This window comes from Harpia harpyja, chromosome 1, assembly GCF_026419915.1.
Source record: "Harpia harpyja isolate bHarHar1 chromosome 1, bHarHar1 primary haplotype, whole genome shotgun sequence".
Taxonomy (NCBI): domain Eukaryota; kingdom Metazoa; phylum Chordata; class Aves; order Accipitriformes; family Accipitridae; genus Harpia; species Harpia harpyja.
The window spans coordinates 54,360,216-54,384,040 of NC_068940.1; the positions used below are offsets into that span (position 1 = coordinate 54,360,216).

Consider the following 23,825-nt stretch of genomic DNA (forward strand, 5'->3'; position numbering starts at 1 on the left):
AGTCATTAAAGATGTGTCTATCAAGTGCTGCATGCAACTGAAGGAAAAACCAGAATTTTGATTTGCTATGACATACTGTTCTAGGATTATGTCCTCACCATGCCATTACCAGCAAAGAAGTTTGCATCAATTGCTATCCTTTCTGTGCACACAGCAGAGCACATGCAGCTAGAATGCTCTTCTACACTGCTAGTGGGACTAAGGTGGCACTGTGGGGTGCATTTCAGTCTTGGTGGCACCAGCAGGGGACTCACCCAGGGTGCACCACAAGTGCATTCAAGTATATGCCACAAGCTCCAAGTACAGGCATGAGGCCGTTCCCACCCAAGAAGAGCCCTGCGAGTGCACCCAGCCTGACTGGAACATGGCCTCATGCTCGAAGGTATTAACACTCAAACTGTTCCAATACTACAACTACATGCTGAACACTAAAGCAGCATAATTCACATGGCACAATTAATACAGACAGTCTAAGTGATTTTGAAGAAAGTTTACTTCTTCCCCCAACCTTGGAAAACAATCTGTTTGAAAACTAGACTGATCCTGAGAAAGCATGGGAAGTTCTTGTCATTCATTAGTTCTGATTACATCTCTGCTGTATCACTACAGGGTACCTGCAAGACTTGCCAGTGTCCAGATTCCATTGCTCTGATATTTTAGAAGTAGGTACAGCAAAGACTATCCAGAGAAATACATTCTCAACCACAAAAAAGTTTGCCTTTTGTTAAGTGTTTTAAAAACTTACAGTATTTTTACAGCATTGAATGTTCAGGCCACATGATGGCACTAGATCCTGAGGATAAACAGTATCTCCAGAGTCAAGTCTGACAATTAAGTAACAGTTCAGTATTAATCAGGACATAAACAGGAAAGGGTTGCTAACCTGTGAGGTATCCTGCTGTTTGTGTCTCAGAAATGAACAAGTCATGTTTCTGATCCTTGAAGGCACTCCACACAGAAGAACGAGACAGGATTTCATTTACCTACAGTATTTGAAGAGATTAACACAGTGAGCAAGTAGCATTTGTAATGTTCTAGGGGACCAAACTCATTCTCTAGAACAAAACCATTCTGAAGGTATTACCACATAGCATGGCAGTAGTTCAGGCTGCAATACAGAATCACACATTTCTAAGGAGACTGTAGCAACTTGCTTTTCCATTTGAATTGTGCAGCTGAACACAATGCAGAAGGCTCATAAAGAAGTCATTTAGTAGCTTGACTTTCTCCCTCATTCCCCAGTTAGGTGACAAGGAAAAGCAACCCTGCAAGCAGTCACTTGCCATGCACCTAGCACTTATGTAGAACAGGACTTTTCCTGTACTATAGCAAGACAGGGCCAGCTTGGAGGAAAGACCTGTCCCCATTTTGCCTCCCCCTGAGAAAGCTTTCAACACAAGAGTAAGAGAAAGGCACCAAGAACTAGCACAGTTACTGGGACAAATTTTACCGACTTGAATATACATCTGTAACACTGCTGCAGTTGTCTACAACAGTATTTATCCAGGAAACAAAGCAATTTACATTTCTAACACAAGTTCTGAAGAGTTTTCAGTAGAAACCTACTAGCTTATAGAACATTTCTGCACTTGGGATTTGCCTTTTTTTTAGTGCTCTTCACATGCATTGAACCAACGACTTCTCCACAAGAGAGACATAGACATTCCAACCCATAATGATTTTGTTGTTACGTGATGTTAACTTTTTAGGTGGAATTATGCAGCCGTAAGATTAAACAAAGGATGTTCAGAGTTTGACCTTCCAAGTGTACAAAGCCCAGTTAAGGACTTGTCAGTACTTGCCTGTTCTCCATACTGCAGGCTGCGAGACATGGATTTCAGAGTTTTAACAATCTGAGCTTTTGTTGCAGATGGGCTTTCCAGGTTCTCAAGACCAATACCTTCAAGCAGCTTTAGAAGGTAAGGGACCAAATCTGCCTTCAAAGCCTGCAAACATACCCAAATGAGTTGTCTTAAGATGGACTAGGAAGTTCCATACAGATGTTTTACATCACTAGCATTAGTGTGAACTAAAAGTACAAACAGCTATTACAGAGTATGTTTAGGCTAGTCAATTTTTCCTGAGCTATATAAATACATACAAGGGAACACAAAGATACTGTTCAGCAGTTCTGCTCTGTCTAGCTGTAAACTCAGGTGAATTAGCTGGAATTCCTATCTTACACTTTCTCAGCAGACAGAAGCCAACACTAACCTATGCATTAAGCTTCAGTGCTCAGGTAATATCTTTGAATGGGTCTGCATTTTGGATAAAGGACTAACTGCTGACTTCTCCAAAATGAAAAGCACATTAGTTAGATGGCTGCTGGGAAGCCTCCTGGACACTTAAGGTGAACAGTACCTCTGTTCTTATACAGAGTTTAGATACCCAAATATAAAAATACCATGTTTTCACAGTCTGAGAATATGCTACTTACTTGGGCTACTAAGTCATTTTGTTCCTTCTGAAACATTCGATTAAGTGCTTCACAGGCTACACCAACTATATCCGATCTCTTTTTCATTCCATTCATGAGAGGGCTAATGGTCTCTAGTGATGCCATTGCTCGAACACAAAGCTATAAAGAGACAGAAACATCCAGAGTACTGTACTTTATGCTAAGCTTGACGGTTATGGCAGATACGGTCAGCCAAGACCATAAATTTCTCAGCATCTTTAATCTATCAATTCCCCATTCATTAGCTGTAAGTCCCTGCTCATCTAGTACACAGTATTTATAGTTAGAATAATACCCTTCTAGGAACACTGCTAAAAAATACAGATAACTCCAGTTATGCTTTTTTCTCCCCTTGAGCACTTAAATGATTCAGTACCTCATTGTCAGACAGTATGTGCATGACACGAATGGCACTTTTAGGAATGGCATTGTTCTTGTGATTCATAGCTTGGATGATCTTGTGAAGATGACCAAGTGGAGGAACTTGATCAGCTAGCTGAGGCTGGGCACTGAACAGGCACACAGTTGCTGTGGTAATGGTTTCTAAAGTTTCCCCCTGCAGAAAACCAAAACCCAACAGAAAGTATAACTCAGCAAAGCCTTATGAATCTCCATAACAGTCACATTTCTCACTTGCTCTGCATTAAAGACTTTTTCCCTAATGCTTTTATCATGTCACTTTGCTTTGAAATTGTTAAGACATTTACAAGAATGTGATCAGCTCCAACAGTGGCAGACATTCACTAGTTTCATGAGCACAGATCACAGAAATTTCTAAGCACTATTTCCACTATCTAGAGAAGCTAGTGTCTGGCTGCAGCCTCTGCATACACAGCAGCACATGTGCTGACTTGCACAGTAGAAGCAGGATAGCATGGATGTTTAGGCTGACCACCTGAATGCCTTAAAGGGTTCTGCAGTCTGTGCAGCAGCACTCACCACACTTGCTGTATTCTGCATGCCTATACGAACTGCTATCACATCTTTATTACAGATGTCTGTTTTACTGTGCAAGTTAGTTCCCTCCCTGCCAAGTCTAACCCAGAATCTGCCCAAACACTGTTTAAAATTCAGTTTTTAGCAATATCAAGTTACTGACTTGAACATCATTCTCATTCAAACTGTAACGTGTTAGTTCTACTGCATTACACTAATTGTTAGGTGGCAGCCTTGTATAGGTCACAATTTACACCAGAGTGGGAAGTTAGTGTTGCAGGACACTAGAAGCGTCAAGAGCTGAAAATATTTAGACAGTGTAGAACAAGTGCCATTTTCTTAGGTTGGTCAATCATGGAATAATTAAAGACACTTCATTTGTTAAGCCTTATCTCTACCACAAAATAAGCCTCTAAGACTTATTGAAGCTAGTTCTGTGGCTTCAGGGACTTTAAAAGCACTGACTTATGTTCAGAAGTTGCCTAAACATACCTACATGCTTTTGCAGGGAGTCAGAAAGCAGACAAAAAAATATCATTCATGTTAGGAAGAAAGTGTGAGAATAAGTTAATCAGAGACTAAAAGACTAGTAGCTAAAGACTGCTAAACAAAGATCAGAATCAGAAAATTCATCTTACATGGGGGTTATTTTTCTCCAGTAGTTCAGTAAACTTTTCCAACAGTGCAATGAGAAATTCTCTTGGTTTCCGTAAAACCCAGGCCGGCTGGGCAATAAAAATCCTTAGGAAGACTCCACCCACTGAAAGTTCACCTTCTGCCTCACCATACACCACAGCAAAGTCTTCAGGCAGCTGTTGAATTGTAAAGTAGGAGGAGTTATTAGCAAGGGTATTTGAGAGCTGCAATTGTTTCTCTAACATCATGACTCTAGGTGGTAAGGGTCACTGAACTAACTGTATCCTCCAAAACAGCTGTGCAAAACCAATAAACACTTCAAGTTGAAGAAGCATGAGGTAAGAAGCGAGAGTGGAAAGAACAGTGCAGGCAGTACTACTGCAGTGGACTTTTCTTTCAAAGAACACAAGTAACTGAGTCTACAGTTACACTAGTGGTAAACACTAGTTCAAGAGAAGTACCAGCAACAAGGCTGATAAAACAGCCCTTTCCTTTCTTTCTTGCACACACGAGGGGAAGGTTTCTCCCCATCAACCTAGGGAAGTTTCCAGTTTCCACCTGCATCAAAACAGCCATCCTACATGTGTTTAGAAGTTGTTTTAATGTTGAACTAGACAACTAGTCATGGGAGGAAGCCGTGCCTGGCCTTTCACAGATATTGGGAAAGGCTACAGGCTGAAACATCTCACCAATTGATCTGATGTGATGGAATGGCTCAGGACAATAATTTTTGAGACTCAGTGGCTTACTAACATTCCTGAACATTCACCAAGAACAAGTTTACTACAGCTACATAGTAAGTAACAGGACTTTTTCCAGCAAACCAGTATTGTCCTTTGTTGCTGACTTCTGGCAAGTTTTAGAAGGACCTGAACTATCAGAAAATTCAGAATACTACTGGCAAAACCACTGCCAATAAAGTGTCTGCTTTCAAGGTGCAAGAAGTAACGAAAGCATCAATTCAACATTAAAACAGTTACGTTAGCACAGCAGCGAGTTCCTGTCTGTACTTAGAGGAAAGCCTGTCAGTTACATACATGCATATATTATCAGCTGGCTTAGAGTCTCCCTGGAGGCACTCAAAGCAGAAACAGTATACTTTTACCTTCCAGTTAGTGTCAGGGTTGTCCCTCTGAAGTTTAAAGTGCCTTTAAAAAGAAAATAAGTTTTAACAAGCAGTAAAAAAAAAAAAGCAGTCATCTTTCCTACTTGACACCTCAGTCTCCCTCCATCATTGTGAAGTAGTTCCAGTTTTAAACCCCATTTTCTCCTCATTGTAACCCCCTCCCAAATCTTACAGCAGTGAGCACATACCTGGATTGCACACAAACCGCACTTGACATCACTGAGTTACAGGTACAATATACAAACAATGAACAAGTTTCTCTGCACTGAAGTCTGGCTTGCAAGAATTCTAATATTTACAGGCAGAGCTCTGTCTGGCAGTTCTTCTGTAGCAGCTCTGGTTTACTACCACTAAAAGAGTGTCTCAGTTAAGGAAATACTTAGTAGGTCCCCACATACTCAAGCATCATTTCTCGAACTGTTGTTGATACTCTCTCCCTGGAGTTGTCATTCCAAATTAACTCAGGATTTTCATGAGTTCCCTCGAAGATATGAACAGCAGCTTCAGGGTTGTCTCTCATGGCATCCATGAAGACTCCAGGTAAAAATTTCATTAGTGTAATTCTAACCTAGACAGGATGAACAGAATTGACATTTAGTATACCATAAGACAAACTGACAGAAAAATAGAGAACTCCAGGAAGTCCAATTATTGGTAGTGCTATAATGCCAACTGCTAAAATACAACACCACCAAATAAAATAATGCTATCATTTTAAATAGCGATAGCCAATGACAGGTCTGAAATCTAGGTGTCTAATGCTGAAGTCATTACAAACGGAAACCAAACCACTTATAGTAGTTACAATAAATACAACTGCTTCTAGAAGTCTGTTCACAGATTAAGAATTAACTATTTTGAAAGGGCCAGCTTGCTCTTCACATTAATGTTTCAATCACAGAAGAGGGGGTTTTGTCCTATCTTTAGGCAGAGGCATGTGATACCAAGACAAGAGTTCCAACAAGAGCTGTTAAGATTCTTACCTTTGGACCCACCAGCTTATCTGCAGTCATTTTGGCAAAGAGCTCTGCTGTTTGGGCTCGGACCTGTGGATGTGTTGAGTTGCAAAACATATCTAGTAAGTAGATTAAAGCACCTGTACAAAGAGATAGGAAAACATTCAATTTCTTTTCTGGTCACAAGTAGTATGAATTCACCAATTCCACACTGATTGTTCTAAAGGGAAGAGTAAGATTTGGCTACTGTATTTTAAGTCCAGTGTTGCAAAAACATTCACTTTCAATGTAGTACTGTACCTTTTGCCATGGCCTCTTTAATTATTTTTGTGCTAGATGTCAAAGCATACAGAGTTTCAAGGACAAGTTGTCGACCTGTCAAAATAAAAAGTATTAAAAGCTTTGTGCCATATAGAGTATTAACTAATCAAAGATGAACTAAACCGATCTTAACAGAAAGCTGTATCAAAACTGCAATAAAGCTTATGACAATTGCAAGGCTAGGGATTTCTGGCTAAATTCAGTTAGTTAAGGAATGTCAAATCAATCATGCAGTCTAGCACAGCGTAACTTCTTAATTAGATGTTTACTACCTAAATCCCCTATAAGGATCAAGTCAATGAAATACTACACAATTCTAATACCTGCAATTCATACGTTTCAGCTCACGCATTTCAGACAACAAACCGGTTACATAGAACATTTTTTTTAATCATCCCCACTGAAATGCTCTTTTAACCTAAAACTCAATAGTAAGCTCAGCCAGCTGCATTCTAATTGATTTCCCAGTTGGAAACCCTTTGCCTTGCAAGACTAAATTATATGGTACATACTTGAAGCCAAAGAATGCAGGAGTGCCAGTAAATTAGCAAGAACCATCGCCTCAGCAATGTTATTAACACATTCTTGGTTACTTGTTACTATGTTCACTACCTGTAAAAGATGAGAAACAACATTTGATTATATTCCAGCTGTTAAGACATTTTCCAGAAAGTGCAGTGTATGAAGTCAGTCACCTCACTGGCCAATATAGCTAATGTTTACTATGTTTACTCCTGCCACCAAATTGTCATGTAACCTCAGGAAAGAAGGGAGCAAAGACACAGGCAAGAAGCTATCACTGGTTCCTCCAAGGAGGAACTGACACCTTGGAACCCCAATCTTGTTACTTTTTAGGTGCTACAATAACAGTTACACAATCAGGTTTGTTCATGCTGATTATGTAGAGCACCCAGACAGGAGAGTTTGAGGTTTTGATTTTTGGTTTGTTTGGCTGGTTTGTTTTTTTTTTTTACCTCCAGAGCCAACTGCTGCACCTGGCCAGCTCCATGAACACGCAGAAGGGAGAATATCAACTTAAAGTGACCTATGCATTCACACTCAGAACCTGCAAGAGACCAAATAAATTATTCTCTTCATGTTAGCCAAAGCATTCACTGAAGGCCATCCCAAGCCCACATTTCACTATACAGAGGAATGTTAAAGACTACATGTCTGTATATAGTCTGCCACAGTAGTTGTAACAGCTCCTACAGGACAGCACCTACTACAGAATTAGATTACGAAGTCCTGTCTATTAGTCTATCTTCCACAAAATCTCAGGTCAACAGTATTTCAAAAGCAGAGGATACTTCCTCCCTTTAAGGCAAGTAACTGAGCTAGTTCTTAGACTACCAGTTACTTGCATTCTTACAAGACAACTAAGCAAGTTCAGGTTTTTTATTTATCATTGATTATCAGTACTACTTCTCTTGAAATACACTTGCCCTTCTGATTCTCCCAGCTCAGAGTAGGGTTGCTATGTGCAGCAGTAACAGCTGCCTTCAGGCCTACAACTGCCAAATAGAGAATCCAGTCTGAGAACAACCTAAACAGCTGCTACTAGAAACCATGATAGGAGAATGAGTTGCTTTTAGAACTAATATATAATACAGTAGGAAAACATCCTAATCATATGTCTATGGCTTTTCCAGTCTGCACATTGGTATCTGCTCATAAATCTTTGCTGCTATTAGCTGCCCACTCTCAAGAGCATCTTCTCCTCCTGCTTTAGTAAGGCCCTGGCATGTTTTTAGGTGCTTACTAGCTAAAAGATTCTTTGAAGGATCACAGAAAGTTTCATCCAAGTTTGTCTTCCTGGCAACAGCAGGCTAGAATTAGAGTTAAAAACCAATGTTTCAGAGAAAAAAAAATAGATAAAGCTTGGATTTCATGCAAAACTTTAATACATCTACTGATAATGTTCTCCAGGAAAAAAGCGAAAAACAAGCCTATATGGCTTAATGCTAAAGTCTGTTAGCCAGCAAAACAAGCTTCCTTCTTGCTGGAAGATAAAGACTACAGAGGTCCACATTTAAGGTTGTCCACAAGAAAGCCTATCAGGGAAGTTCAGTTTTAAGCCTACCTGGGTTGTGTTTTATCACGTTTCTCAGAGCCTCCAGGGCCATTTCAACTCTCCGTAACCGATCTCCATGTTGATTGGACTCTACTTTCCCAGTCTGTGTTATTGCCATTAGCGTATGAAGGTACTGTGCTTGTGAGCCTATGTAATCCAAGAGGCTTGCAGCAAATGCTTTAGGAAGCTTTAAATTAGAGATGAGAGCATTTTTAGCTGTGTGATGCAACAGTATTCACACTAGAAGAAAGCGTATCCAAGTAACTTCTCCTACATTTCACATACACCTTTCTTCCAGCCAGGCAGACAGGAAACACTTTTCTACTGGGATCACTATAACATCCAGAGCACATTAACCCTATTTATATCTAAACATACCTTTAGAAAGCTACCACTACTTCAACAGTACTCTTGAGGTGTATGTTTGTCCATATATATAGATGAACAGCAAAGCCACTAGGCAGAATCGCTACCTCCTGGAATTACTGAATCAACCCAAGCATCTGCAGTGCAAGCTTGTAGAGAAAAGGCATTAAGACATCTGAAGCAGCACATCTTATGACAAACTCATTGTCCTTCTTAATTTATTCTGCTCCAATAGAAAGATATGCCATAACATCCTGATCATGCTGAAGGAAGCTTCTGTAAGATTTTTGTATTTTCTCCATTCTATTTGCACTGACGGATAAAGAGGAAGAAGTAACATTCCAAATACTAGTTTCAACAGGAAGGTTTTAGCTACATCTCACCTCTAGTTGGAAGGTAGGGACCTCATTGTAGACTCTAACAAAAATCTCTCCCACAATAAGTTCCTTTGCATGGTCACTGAAGACAAAGTCAGATCCATAGCTCTTGTCACAGTCACCCTTTAAGCAGAGATAAGCAGCACAAGCTCAGACAGAAAATAATCGTGTAGAAAGTGTAAAGCTATAACCCGATAATGAAATAGACAATACTTGAACAGAAAATTTAAAGCTTTTGCTAAAAGTCAGAAGCTCAAGACATACTGAAACATTACAAGAAATAAAAACCCCAAACTCTTAGGTTTTTCGTTTTCTTTTTAAGACTACTGAATGAAGGAAGTGACTTAGGAGTAGACAACAACAGATACTTGTATTAACTACACTACTGCATTACAAGTGGATATACCAAAATACAAAACAGTTTAAAAAAATAGTAGTGGGATTTAAAGTAAAGGGTATCTTACTCTCTTAACCATGCTTTCTTGTTGAGATTCCAAAAACTCTAGTAACTCAGCTCTTGTCCCATTGTTCCAGATCAAGTAGGGGTTCTCTGTGTTACTGTTCAGCATCTTCAGAGTCTAAGAAACAAGGAATGTTTACAACATTTTTGGATCATTATGCACACTAATCAGCATGCTTCACTACATTAGTTAATCCAAGCTCATTAACAGCTAGACCAATTTCATGAACAAGTTTAAAGTGTCAACTTTCCCACATACTGGAAAAACAGTATGTGTAAGTTATTTGGTACAGTACAATCTATAATTTTTTATTTATTCTGCTTCGAGCCAGATATACTTCAGATTCTCCATCTATCTTTGACAGTGAACAAAAACTATCCGCAGTATCTCTTTGTAGATGACTTCCTTGGCACCTCTTTTGAAGAGAGCAGTTTAGCCTTTGCTCTCCATTATCGTTATATCCTTGAGCCTTCAACAGTTAACTTCTTTGCTCCTATATTTGTTTTGCAAATATTATTCTATAGGGTACTGTTCCTGTCCATAGTGTGAGGCTAAAACAGCTTCTTTCCTTGCAGTTATTCCAACTGCAAAGAAAAATCACGCTGCTGTTCTCTCTATCAGTTGGTTTAAGAGTCCAATGTTTTAGAAGTGACCAGGTACTCCTTCCATAAATCACTAGAGAGTTTTGGCCGACAGATGCTTACCTCAGTAGGACTGACCACAGCAAGTTTCCTTGCAATATAGGGTGTCAACATTCCAGCCAAGCTTTTCCTGATTGTTGGGTTTTCAGGTGTAGCTTGTTCTTCAGAGAGATACCCTCCAAGGCGACTCAAGGCCAGGAGACTGAGCTTTGCAAGGCTATTTGCTACCTCCTGAAAAACACGACGACAGTTATAAAAAACCTAGAGCTTACTGAAGAAATATCAGAATGGCCAGAAAGAGTTGTCCAACACTACTGCACCACAACAAACAGAATTAGTATTCTCTGTTGATCTGCATCACTAATTATGCATTGATGTCCAACAAAACACTAGGTGCTGCAGAACAGCACAATATAATCACTATGTTATGGGCTTAATAAGTGCAGTTAGACATGAGCACTGGTAAGTAGGAAAAACTGAGGCACCAAGGTGAGCCGAAAGCTACAGAAGCTGTTTAGTGTAATAGCTTCTGACCAGACAACAGTTCCTGCTAGCACAATCAAATATCAGCATAAGCCTTTTATGACAGTGATAGAAGAGTTAATAACTACAATAGGCTGTTCAAAGCTCAGCTCATCTCATCCAGTAGCTGAGGAAGAAATGCCATACTTAGAGGGTCACCATTTAAGGAAATGGAAGTGTAAAGCCACTTACATAGCTATGAGGCAAAGGGACAATATTACCCTACAGTAGGCATTTCATATAAGTTCCTGATATCACTAGACAATCCCTTCAGTTGAGCCTCAAGAGAAAAAAGACTTTTTATTCTGCTAGCATAAATTTACTTTTTTTTTTTTTTTACTGTTCACTGTAGATAAAGTCTCTTGCATTAAATCTACCAGAAACTACAGGGTTTGGCAGCCTTAACATTTGAACTCAAAAACATGAGCTACTCTAAAAACCAAACACCAAATCGCAAGCAACAATATTTACACTACTACACAAAAATGCCCTCCCAAAACTGCTCTGTTAACATGATTGTTCATGTAATGCAGTGATTCTAACAAGTATTTGAATACAGTTATTGTGTTAATAAGAGATGACAAGCAACAGCCTTCGGTATTTGAAAGCATGCACCTTGTTAAGATTACCTGGTGATTTGAATCTTCACTTTTCTGAATACCGCTCTCTTCTAGTGTATAGTCATAGTTGAAGAGGTAACCCAGTAAGTACCAGAGAACTCCAGCTTGGAACAAGTGTGTTTGTAGCCAGTAATCTAAGGCAAAGGAGCTAACGCACTCTACTCCCAAAGAAGCTACTCGTGGTATGTTCTGAGGGAGGAAAAAAAGTTTGCCTTAGAACTTGTGACCAACGAAAGCCAACTGTCTTCCTTACCAAAGATGTAAAGCCAAAACTTGCTAATTCCAGAGTACTAAGCAGCACAGAGATTAAAACTGAAGTAGACAGAACAACATATGCAGTCGAAGTTAAGTGTCTGGTAGCCAAAAAACTGATTAGTCAGCAACCTTTAAAGGAAGATTACTTGAATAGTTATTTTATATGATTAGAAAGGAGCATTGATGAACTAGTGGAAAAACAATTCAAGAAGGTGGCAGAGATTCCCAGGTGAGCTTTCTACGGCAATACATGTGTTCTGCAGGGACTAAAGAACACACAAGCATCTATGGTCAATTACTGGTTTTACAGTCTTATGTTTTCACATACCCCATATGAAAATTTCCAGACAAGCTTTCCTTTCTTAATTCAGACAGAATTCAGCATTTATATAACATAAGTTCTAAAGAGCTAAATGGCAACAAAACTTGAATCCTGTTCCCAGAGTTTATGCTGATTTAGGAGTCTATCTGCTTACGTAGGATCTAGCTCTAGTACTTTTATCTGCTGGTTTAGTACAGAAAACCAACCAGCTAGACATGTCAGTTAAAAGGCAAAAGTAGCTGGATCTTTATAGTAATTACATTTTAAGTCCACTAAATGCATTCAAATATAAATGTTGAGAACAAGGCAGTAGAGTTCTGTATCCCATAATGATTAGCTGGGATCTTACAGAAGGGTTTGATCAGTCTCTGCAATTGTCCCATCTCCCTTAAAAGCAGAACATTCCCCTAAACATTTAACAGTTAAATACCCATTTAGGCAAAGGAAAGGAGCTCTTACCTTGCCATAATACAGTAGTCTACAGAGGTCCTTAATGATGTTAGGCATTTCTGTAATCTTCTCTCTGCATTCCTCAAACTGAGCTGCTACGCTGTAACACTTACTAATATATCCACATACCTACAAAAAGCAGTATTTTATTCATTCCAAGTGGAGGGGAAATGCATGTTTACAATCCTATTTTTGAATATATATAATACTACATCAATATTTTATATTATATATACAGACACTTATATTTATTATCATATTATATATATACACTATACTATATAGTCTTCTGGGAAGCTGATACAATCAGTTAAAGTTGCTGCAACTTACCTGTACAGACATATCATCTGGTTTACTAGAACAAGTCAAGACTGCTACACAACGGTTAAATGCTTCTTGCAATACCTGTGAGGATTGGATGATGCATAAGTTCAGTCACAACAAAAACTGAAAGGCTGGCAGAAATAAAACATTAGCTGCTAAACCCATTTGTAATAGCTAAAGGGAAGCATTTGACATTCTGCTCCTTGCTCAGATGGTTTGTAGGGGCAAAATTCCTTGGAAGTGCTGGTACTAGCCTTTGGTGCTTTAGAGTTGATAGCATTCTCGCATGTGAACTATTACCTTGGTAAGTTTGCAGATGACAGCAAGCTGGGTGAGAGTGTTGATCTGCTGGAGGGTAGGAAGGCTCAACAGAGGGATCTGGACAGGCTGGATCAAAGGGCCGAGGCCAATTTCAGAGGGTTCAACAAGGTTCAGTGCTGGGTCCTGCACTTCGGTCAGCAACCCCATGCAGCGCTACAGGCTTGGGGAAGAGTGGCTGGAGAGCTGCCCGGCAGAAGAGGACCTGGGGGTGCTGGTCGATGGCCAGCTGAACATGAGCCAGCAGTGTGACCAGGTGGCCAAGAAGGCCAACAGCATCCTGGCCTGTATCAGAAACAGTGTGGCCAGCAGGTGCAGGGAGGTGGTTGTTCCCCTGTACTCAGCACTAGTGAGGCCGCACCTCGAGTACTGTGTTCAGTTTTGGGCCCCTCACTACAGGAAAGACATTGAGGTGCTGGAGCTTGTCCAGAGAAGGGCAACTAAGTTGGTGAGGGGCCTGGAGCACAAGTCTTATGAGGGGTAGCTGAGGGAACTGGGGTTGTTTAGCCTGGAGAAAAGGATGCTGAGGGGAGACCTTATCACTCTCTACAACTACCTGAAAGGAGGTTGTAGTGAGGTGGGTGTTGGTCTCTTCTCCCAAGTCACAAGCGACAGGACAAGAGGAAGTGGCCTCAAGTTGCAGCAGGGGAGGCTTAGACTGGATATTAGGAAAATTTCTTCACTGAAAGGCTTGTCAAGCATTGGAACAGGCTGCCCAGGGAAGTGGCTGACTCACCATCCCTTGGGGTATTTAAAAGATGTAGATGTGGCACTTAGGGACATGGTTTAGTGGTGGACTTGGCAGTGCTCAGTTAACAGTTGGACTCAATGTTCTTTAGGTTGGAAAAAACCCTTAACAACTCTGTTTCTAATATGAGCAATGAAAAGCCCTTCTGCTCAAGTGACTTGTTCACACTTATCTATTCTTTCACATACAGAATGCAGCAGCTCTCAATAGAGTTTTGTAAAGTACAGAAACATCATATGTAGTTTGCTTATCCACAGTTCAACAGACAAGCCTAGCTCCAGAAAGAGGTATACTCTGCAAAATGCTTCTCCTAGTGCATCCAGAAAAGGGACAGTAAGAATGGACAAGGTTATCAGGACCAAAAGTGATTCTCAATTGCATCTGATGACCTATGCATTGAGGATCTAGGATTTTTAGCTGTCAAAAAGATTAAAAAAATTCATTTCAATAAGTTTCTTTCCATTTACCTCAATTCCATTTTCTCTTCTTAGTTCTTCTGCATTTAATGCTGAACAATTGACAGTATGGAAAGCAAGTTCTGTAGCAGCGGGCAACAGAGCAGATTCTTTGGAAAATAAAAGGTCATCTGATGTTTCAATGGTAATAGTCTTTATCAGCATAGGATAGCCCGCATACTTGTAAGGTTTCAACTCTGAAAGAGAAAAAAAGTCAAAGCTTACACATACAGAGTCTAAGCAATTTAAACGACCGCATAATTATCAGTAGAAGAGATATCAGATATATAACGACTAGGAGTCAAAGAAAGCCAACACCTGGGAAAACTGGAGCAAGACTGAGCAGTCCACACAATCTGGCTCCTTGTCAGATAAGGCTGTTCATGCTAGAAGCTGACAGAGCTTCAGGGAAAGAACTCATTTAAGATTAAAAAAATACTTCTCTCCAGCTCAGCAAGCCCCCAAGCTCAGAGCATTCCAAGTGATGCTTGTCTGTATCCAGAGAAACACAAGTATAGCTTGCTTTGTCTGTCTTAGGCCAGGATTGTCCAACACAATAAGCCTATAAGGACCTTTTCCAGTTTGACACAGCAATCGTATGTTTTCAATAATTATATTTTTCATTCCTTTAGGGTTCAGCAGTGCTAAAGAACAATTTCATCTTGCAGTATGGAGCTGACTGCAAGCTAGTCTACGTAAATCTACGCTAATGTTGTCACTGCCTCCACACAACTGACAGAGCTATGATTGCATGTGAGGTTCTTGGTTTACCATTACAATGTAACACTTACATAGAAAAACACTGTTCACCCTGCAAGACTTGTACATGCCAGCAGCTGCCAGCTAGAGCCAAGGCTTAGGGTACTCTAGCTATCCCTCTTTCCCCACTGGGCTGTGAAAGAGGTGGTATTGCAGCACATTCACCAGAAGACTAACACCACTCAGAACTTCTGCAAGATTGTCTCATTTTTAATAGCCACACAAGTGTAATTTGTACCCAGAATCTGCCATCTGGGTGACTGAGTACTAGTGAGGACTTTCTGCATAGACAGAATTGTAAGTCTAAGTTATATATGGAGGAAGATTCAAACTGATTAGTATGGGAGCAGAGAGTTTCAAAAAGCTATTCGTGCTTTTTTGAAATAAGTTTTACTGCAGACAAATTTTTTTCATGGAACATGAAGTCCTACGTTGAAGCCCTTAACCATAGCCACATAATGCTGTGGCAAGCCAGAAACCAGATCAACAGAACACAGATTCAAGAACAGAGGAGATTAAAACTGACCACAATGGCCACTAAAGAAATGAACATAAAGCATTCTTCTGAGCCAGCATGCTTACCTTCCTTATGCCTGTTGAAGAGGATGCTTTGAGTTTTCAAGATCAGAATTATGTTTTCTGGATCTGGCCCATCTATCACCTTAGCAGATTTTGTGCATAGGAACTCATATGCTTTATTAACTTTTTCAAACATATCCTGCAAATAAAGAGGAATAGTCTTAAGAGTTGCTAAGAACCCCCTAAATTACTACAAGTCTGCAGCATCAGTTTAGATGCAGATAAAATAAAGCATTCCAGGTTATTAGCCAGAACACTAGTTTTGTTGCCTTATGGCACTTCAGAAAATACTCTGAATAACCTTAAAGAACACAGGTTCACCGATCAGTTTGTCTCCTAAACTTTGCCATAGGCAAGAGACTAAAACTACTTACTACTTTTGTCATGGTGGAATTGACTTACAGTTTAACTGATTGTAAGAATGAGCAAAGGATGCAGTCTGTCTTTGAAAGGGAACAATAGCTTATTTAGGTCCTGTATAATTCTTTGAAGCTGACGCTGAGATGTGGGTCTGGCCCAATTACTGTAGAAATCCTAACATTCCTTGATTGACATCAGTTAAATTACTCATCTGTAGTATTAATCTGTATTCTAGTATTCATCTAGGGCATAGTTTTTAAAAGGGAGAAAGAAAATTTAAGTGGGCATTTCAGAATTCTTAATACATATAACAGCTGAATTTGTCCCCCACTTTATAACACCACAAATTTGCATTGTACATACCCTGCCTTCTGGATTCTTGTCCGGGTGATATTTTTGCGCCAGCCTGAAATAAGCTTTCCTGATCTTGCTTTCATCATGCCTATGAGAAAATAAGTCCCATTACATTGAGTAACATCAAAAAAAGCCAGAAAAACAAGCCTAGATTCTGACAACAGTACTCATAGTAGACTGCAAGTAAGTGAAAACTACAAAGCTCTCATATTTCAATTTGAAAATCCTGCTTCATCAGCTGACACTGAGCAGGGGTAATCACATGACCACACAAAAGAAAAAAATTTTAGAAAGTATTTTAGTACCTCTTGTACTGAATACACTAAACCAGAAAGTCCTTGAAGTCCCTGAATCTTCTAAATGAAGAGTCTAAATAAGCTATAAGTGGTAAAAGTTAGTAGTTCATGATTTGTAGTAAGTGCACTGTTCTTGAAGAATAAATACAAAGTGCTGTCAGTTCTCTTCTAAGTCAGAAACCAGTGGCAAGAAAGGAGGTAAAACATCCTAAGGATATTAACACCAAGAAAAAGGACAATATTTGGCAGGGGGAAGAAGGATAATTAGAGAAACAAAGTTCCACTGTGAACATAATCAAGCTCTGCCACATTTTCTCACTATGCTTGAGTCTAATATGCTTGTCCTGTACAACAGCCTAGTGAATGCTTTAAAACAGAAATCAAAGCATTATTTCCCCAGTTTCAGCTTATCTGAACACTTTACAATTATTCTTTCAAACACTGGAGTTGTACTTTCAAGCTTTGTTTCTTTTTACATAAAGCAATCTTCCACTGTGAAATAAGTAGGTGCTAGACATAACTGAACTGGTACCACTAATTGGTTGCAAGTACCAAGATAAGAAACTTCAGTTTGTTCAGCATACAGAGTTTATGTAAATGTACTTATACAACTTTAAATAATGAAAACAACTTACTGGCCTTGTCCTTTGGGAAGGTTAAGGACTTCATAAGCATCATCTATTGACATGGTAGGTGGCTTCTTTTCTACCTCCTTCTTCCAAGCTTCTAGTGTATCTTTCAACAGTTTAACCTAAATAATTACAATTTATTATTGTTTCATTTATGCTGACACCAGTACACATCATCTTTATTAAACAAGTGCTGCTTTATTAATGAATCCTTATCACTCATCACCCTAAGACCTAATCCTTTTAACTTCAGTAACTGTGCTTCCCCCTCCAGTCAGTAAGTGATTAAGACTTTGCTTCACTGCAGTGCTGTATTTTAAGAGCACCTTAAGATTAAAAGGTTTATGTAAAAGTCACATTAAAAGAGGAAGAATCACTTAAATTGTATGCAGTTCACATCTCGATACTACAAAAACTGCAACAAAGCTGCATGAGTAAGTAAAGCTGCTTAGACAGATCTAGACCATAGACTTGTATCAAAAAGATCTCATCAATTCAGGTAGCGTACTGATACCAAGTTAGCTCAGTTTCTTGTCCAGTGTGGACAAGTAAGAACCCAGAAGTGATGATTTCCCCCACCCCACCCCAATCTCTTGAGGTTCACTGAAACACTCTGAAGTTTCTTGGATGCTTTATTTTGCTTTTTTAGTAGTCACCACAGGGAGGATATACTTAACATGCGGTGGCTATATGGCATGAAGACTATTCTGCTTCAAGATAAAGAAATGTTTAACATATTTGCTTATGAACTGAAAGTCAGGATCAGTTGCTTGCAAACCTAGCATTTTATTTCCTTACTTTTCATTACAAATCCCACTTTTAGGACTCTGAAAGACCAAGAACCAAACGAATCCTAAATACTTCTTACTTACTGGATCTTTAATTGGCCAGTCTGGAAATCTAAGTATATCACAGAGATGCTTGAGGTAATAAATATTACAGAACAGCTCATTTTCCAGTTGTGGATAGTTGATAACTGGGATAGGACAGTATTGGTAGAGTGCTCTTGTATTGCTTTGAAGACGAGGGGTGAAGTCAGCAAGATGAGCAGCAATCTTCTCTATCATAAGACGCCTAAAAGTTAAAGTTTGATTTAACACTTGCCAAGCAGTCCTCAATCCTCAGTGACAATGATTTCTTCTGAAAAAGTTTTCCTTAGTAGTTTCCCACATTTCAGAAGGGATTCAGAATAGGATTCACGTCCTACTCTGTTATAAAGCTATTTCAATGCCATGAAAACTAGTTTATTAAAAACAATGTAAAGTGACATTTTGCCTTTCTGCAACACCTCTTTACTTTTTGGGAGACCCTAAAAATGTATTGTAATATTAGAGGTATATCTCCTAGACAGGTGCTGGTAATAAATGAGTAAAGTATAAAGCAGCCCACATAAATAGTGAAAGTCTCCACTCATGAAAGGAACTTAAGTATGATAGAGGCAAATGTAAAGCATATTGTCAGATGTTCAGGGAAATATTCCCCTTCCCTGCTGCCAATTCTGCTCCCCCCACCCCTGTTACTTCTGATAGGAGCAGAGGGCAATGCAGGACATTGCCCTTGCAGAAGGCAAACAGAGGGAAGTAATGAAACCATGGAATCCAGGTATTTTCAGCTTTCTTTAGACATGTCAAAGACAAGACCTCTTCAGCATGAGATGTAGTTCAGTTTTATTTGTCCCTCTGACAGAAAACAGTTACCTCATTTCATTGCTCCAAATTGCTTCTGGAGTGTCAAATTCTCCAAGGAATATCTCAGAAAATTTTTCTGGTTCATAGTTTTCTAAATAACACACCATTGCTTCAGGAAGAATATGTCCAAGTATACTTCTTTGAACTATATCTTGACCTTTTGTCTAGAGAAGAGATCACATTGTCATCTCAAAGGTAATCTGAATTCAGTCTTGCTAACCAACTAGAGATCTAAAAAACCCACCCACTTTTCCCTTATAGTTCTTAAATTGTAACTCTTGAGAACTTAGAGAAAGAACAAGCATCAAGTATTGCTAAAACAACTACAGGTGGTCTGCAAAACTATTTGGAAACAGAGGTAGTTACTTTTGCAATCTACTCACTTCTTCAGACTTGAAAGCTTGTTTTGTATGTGTGTATTTCAAAAACCTAGAAGAGAAACAGCAGTTATTTTCTGTTTAATTGATACTTAAGGCACCTTTGAAAGATAAGCAGACCAACACAGCCCAGCCGGCAAGTCCCATTTACTTTGATATCAGAGTAACAGCAACAATTGAATGAATGTCTGTACAAAGTCCATCAAATCCTTGGGAACTCCACCAAGTTAAGCACTCCCATGTTATAAATGTTGCCTTATGTTGATCATTTCAGTTTGAAAGTCTTGTTCCTGAAAGCTTGTTTTCTTCACACACACACAAAAAAGAAGCTGATACGAGACACAGACAACCTTTCCCTACAAACCTCTCCCTGCACCCTTAGATCATCATTGCAGGGATGAAACAAGGTGATCTTACACTAACTGCTGACAGTCGTGTTACACTAGAGTCATCATGTAAACATGCAATCATTTCCCAATGCATTTTGCTATAGAAGAGACTTAACTGGAATTGTACAATAGCTTTTTATGAACTGTTGGATTTAGAGGAACAGTACTGGAATGAACTGCAATAGCCACCTGCACATGCAGTGCATCTGTGTCAGGTAGTACAAGCTGACTTAACTGTTTTAGGCTTCAATACTAAACAGGGTATTAGATTTTTCCACCGCTTTTGATACCCAATTACTATCAAAAACTACATTAGCATATCAGTAGCCTATATTAGTACTCTTTAGCACCTATAATGATTTGTTCTTCTACATTAAGCCGTGCCTAGTTGTACTGTTAGAACTATATGATCAGACATGCTCTTGTTCCCTCCCTACCAGGGTCATAAGCAATTCACTTCAGTGACTGACTAGACCATGTGGAAGCAATTCTAGATGGTGTTTGCTTGCAATCTCATGTTGGTTCTAGCAAGCCACACTCTGGAGCATTCAGAGCATGACTGGTCAAGAGGTATTTTTAGCTATTCTTTTTCCTCACCTTGCAATAGGAAGTACGTTGGAACCCGTGTACATCATGATAAAGAAGAATACTCCACTCAGATAAAAACGAGGTAACTGAGGGTTATCTTGCATGACATGAAAGAGCAATTTAGCAACTTTTTCCACAAGGATAGGATCAAAAGTCAGTAATAGCTGAAATCAAACACAAGCATTTACATTAGCTGCTTGAGTTGTGCAAGTTACCTAGCCAAAATTGAAGTTTTAATTAATTCAGTATTGGGATAAGCCAGTAAACTTACAAGAATTTCAGTTAAAGAAGCTTCAGCCCAAAAATAACAGGTTTGAATCACAAAACACTTAAAGTTGGAAGGACCTCTGGAGGTCATCTTGTCAACCCCCCCTGCTGAAAAGCAGGGTCACCTACAGCTGGTTGCCACGGACTATCTCGAGATGGCTTTTCAGTATCTCCAAGAATGGAGGAAACATTTATTAGTATTGAAATTTGTAACAACACCCAGTGAAGTAAACAACTGCTTGTCCAGAGATCTACAGAACATTACAGATGTCATTTGATGTGTTTGTCCCACTTAAACTATTCCCATAGGGAAGATGGTTGAGTAAGTAAAACTTGCTCATCCAGATACATTTTCAAAGAGTTACTTACCTGAGTGATATGAGGAAGGCAAGTACTATCTGACAAAAGCCTTTTCACTCTAGGCAGAGGTCTTATAATGGCATTGTCTTGATCCCTAAAAAATAAAGCAGCACAGCAGTAAGCATACATATGCCTTTTCTCTTTCAAGAATGAACAACTTCATTAAGCCATAAGTATCAGGCTATTGAGATCACATTCAGTGCCTGGTTTTTTTTGTTAACTTCAAAGTTTGTTGTTAGACTTGATAAGTGTGGCTTAATGTTACACATTAAAGCAGCTTTAAGTTAAACTAGAGCCTGCCTGCAAGAGTGAGACTACACTGCTATACATTAGAAACACACATAGCTTGTGCAGTCATTCTTGCAGTCCCTTTCACAGTACTAGTATTGTCTCATTTACAAACTCTCTATTTGCCTGCAGAATTAATTACTCCTACGTAAGAGGCTCTTTAATACAGTTCATGAATGTACTGCTTGGTTTTTAAGAAAAGCTTCAAGATAGAATTTATACATCTGCCAGAGAAAGTTAACCACTTCTGCTGAAAATTAGTGTTTACCTGCTGGGAAAATATCCACACATTGTGATGAGCATGTTGAGTATAAGTGTGGCAAGGTCAGTCTCATTCAACACAGGCTGGCCACTGGCAAGCAAGCACCACTTCAGCTGAGGTATGACCTGTAATGGTCGCCAGCCATCCATACCTTGAGCCCAGCAACGTGTTTTTGAAGTCAGCTTTCCACTGTTCCATAGTTCCTGCATCTGTTGTGAGATTAGAGATAAACTTAGTTGATTCAGCATTCAGAGCTAGCTTTGCTCCTAAACATTCACACTCAAGACAAGCTTTTAACTGCTGTATGGCAGACTACTATAGTTGCATGAAATTCCAACGTGTTTATAACTGTCCGGAAACATGAAGTAAAAGTTGACAGATTAACTGTAGCATAATTGGGGCATGGAGGGGTAGGCAGCCTTACCAAAAAGGCTGTGGTTCTTGGCACAACATCAAGTCTCTTATCTAGCTTTAATCCTTATTTAAAGAGTTACTTAGAGAATATAGATTAGCATTGTTTACAGTTTGTCCTCTCACCATTTGAAACACACCCAGTCACCAGGATGAAAATAATTTGTCAAGTTAGAGAGTTTGAAGCTGACAGGTACCTCTTGAAAGCTGTAAGGACCACTCCTTTCTTTGTCAGCATTGCCAAAGTACCATTCTTTCTCACTTTCCCTCTTCATATCAGGTGCCGCCTCAATCACATTGCTCTAGAAGTTAATGTTTATAAGAATAGCTTTAGCTTCAGTGTAAATATCACATTTCTACAGGAAATGTGAAAAGGACATTGGTTTTTTTATTTTTTAAGAATTGTCCTTTTAGCAAAGCAACATATGAGTAGTAAGAAACAAAGGCCACATACCTGCAGAGGGACTGTAGCTCTGCTTGTGTGAAGATGTGCCAGAGTAAGCAGATCTACAAGGATTCTAATGCCATTTGAATCCATAAGGTCCTTCACATTTTTCTGTTAATGGATAAACTGAGTTAACACCAGCATTTTCTAGACAAGAGTTGTTACAAGTACTGAACAGTTTTATTCAAATAAGTGACCAGGAGAAAAGTCAAATCATTCTCTGAACTGACTAGAATGGTATAATCACCACAATATCTACACATTTCCTTCAGCTTTCTCACCAGTAAATAACTACCACATCCCAGAAAGCTGTACCAAACATTGTTTTAAGACTTCCTCAAGACTTGAATTTTTGCTCAAGTTAACACCGAAAGACTAGTTCAGACCATTTTATACAGCTGAAAGACCAATAAACTACTGTTAAGTGTACATGTCCACCTTACCTTATTTAGGATCAGCTTGTTGAGAAACAGTATCAATCTGTCCCGCTCAAGCCTGTCAGTGCACTATTGCAATGGAAGATAACAAGTTAGTATTTGATAGCACATACTAGAAGTTGCCTTCAAAAGTCAATAGTTGCACTATTTACTTCTTCCATGCCCAGGATAAAACTGCTGATTATTACATGTCCAGTTTCATGCACAACTAATAAATGTAGTTTTCTGCCTCTGAGGCAGCAAGGCCTTGTTGCCTTCCATCCCCTTTGTTGCGCTGGGTCCGACATTCAAACCCACTTTTCTGCTAAGTCTGTTGTTCTAAAGGTACAACATTTGGATTCCCCAGTGAGCCAGTTAACAAGTACAAGAGAAAAAGAGAATGCTTTCAGCCAGCAGACAGATTGGGTCTTTGATGTTACATCTCTGGTGAGACTATCAAGAGTCAAGGCAAAATAACAAGACTGCATTGGTTCAGTTTCACTTACAATAGCCATATCTAAAACCCATACTGACATTAGCAAAGAACCCTTTCTACAGACTGCATGAAAATGTATTTTTGCAAGCTGTATCAGTTGTCAGACATACCTTAACAGACACTTAAAGGGCAAAGTAGATACCACTAAAAATCTAATCCATCATATGTACGCATCTAAGGCTACCATTTCATTAGCTCTGGGGCTGTTGCTACTACTCTTGAAGTCAGTATTTCAAAGTAATGCAACATGGAACAAGGTTCTCCTCTTAAAAAGCTTTATGCTTCTGCATTTTTTCAAAAGCAAGCACAAGATTAATATCACACAAAGTTCCTTCACACTATTTCTGTACAACCTGAAAACCTGTTGACTAACAAAATGCAGATATAAAGATACTAGTTTGAAATACCTTTATTATCAGCAGGTTTTTTTAGTGAAACTTCAACTGAATCAAGGGGAGATACTAGGAACACTTGGTGACAGCATGGGGGTGAAAA

General features: G+C 39.2%; 1 protein-coding gene across 3 annotated transcripts in view; it reads right to left on the bottom strand.

Moving 5' to 3' along the window:
* DNAJC13 (DnaJ heat shock protein family (Hsp40) member C13) overlaps positions 1–23,825 on the bottom strand; it is a 57,220-nt gene that overhangs the window by 3,316 nt on the left and 30,079 nt on the right. For all 3 annotated transcript variants that reach the window (XR_008236410.1, XM_052795120.1, XM_052795112.1), the window contains 31 exons: positions 22,862–22,924; positions 22,428–22,529; positions 22,171–22,275; positions 21,569–21,771; positions 21,022–21,106; positions 20,395–20,549; positions 19,415–19,460; positions 19,041–19,195; positions 18,216–18,417; positions 17,350–17,465; positions 16,428–16,506; positions 15,708–15,843; positions 14,379–14,563; positions 12,852–12,926; positions 12,531–12,650; positions 11,504–11,683; positions 10,416–10,583; positions 9,715–9,828; positions 9,257–9,373; positions 8,517–8,694; positions 7,408–7,499; positions 6,946–7,045; positions 6,413–6,487; positions 6,140–6,252; positions 5,555–5,724; positions 5,136–5,178; positions 4,033–4,206; positions 2,835–3,014; positions 2,438–2,578; positions 1,803–1,946; positions 884–983 (listed from right to left, as the gene is read on the bottom strand). Coding sequence is in view for 2 of the 3 variants with exons in the window: in XM_052795120.1 (XP_052651080.1) it covers positions 884–983; positions 1,803–1,946; positions 2,438–2,578; positions 2,835–3,014; positions 4,033–4,206; positions 5,136–5,178; positions 5,555–5,724; positions 6,140–6,252; positions 6,413–6,487; positions 6,946–7,045; positions 7,408–7,499; positions 8,517–8,694; positions 9,257–9,373; positions 9,715–9,828; positions 10,416–10,583; positions 11,504–11,683; positions 12,531–12,650; positions 12,852–12,926; positions 14,379–14,563; positions 15,708–15,843; positions 16,428–16,506; positions 17,350–17,465; positions 18,216–18,417; positions 19,041–19,195; positions 19,415–19,460; positions 20,395–20,549; positions 21,022–21,106; positions 21,569–21,771; positions 22,171–22,275; positions 22,428–22,529; positions 22,862–22,924 (3,916 nt within the window). In the remaining variant the exon portion in view is untranslated. The remainder of the gene's footprint in view (positions 1–883; positions 984–1,802; positions 1,947–2,437; positions 2,579–2,834; positions 3,015–4,032; positions 4,207–5,135; positions 5,179–5,554; positions 5,725–6,139; positions 6,253–6,412; positions 6,488–6,945; positions 7,046–7,407; positions 7,500–8,516; positions 8,695–9,256; positions 9,374–9,714; positions 9,829–10,415; positions 10,584–11,503; positions 11,684–12,530; positions 12,651–12,851; positions 12,927–14,378; positions 14,564–15,707; positions 15,844–16,427; positions 16,507–17,349; positions 17,466–18,215; positions 18,418–19,040; positions 19,196–19,414; positions 19,461–20,394; positions 20,550–21,021; positions 21,107–21,568; positions 21,772–22,170; positions 22,276–22,427; positions 22,530–22,861; positions 22,925–23,825) is intronic.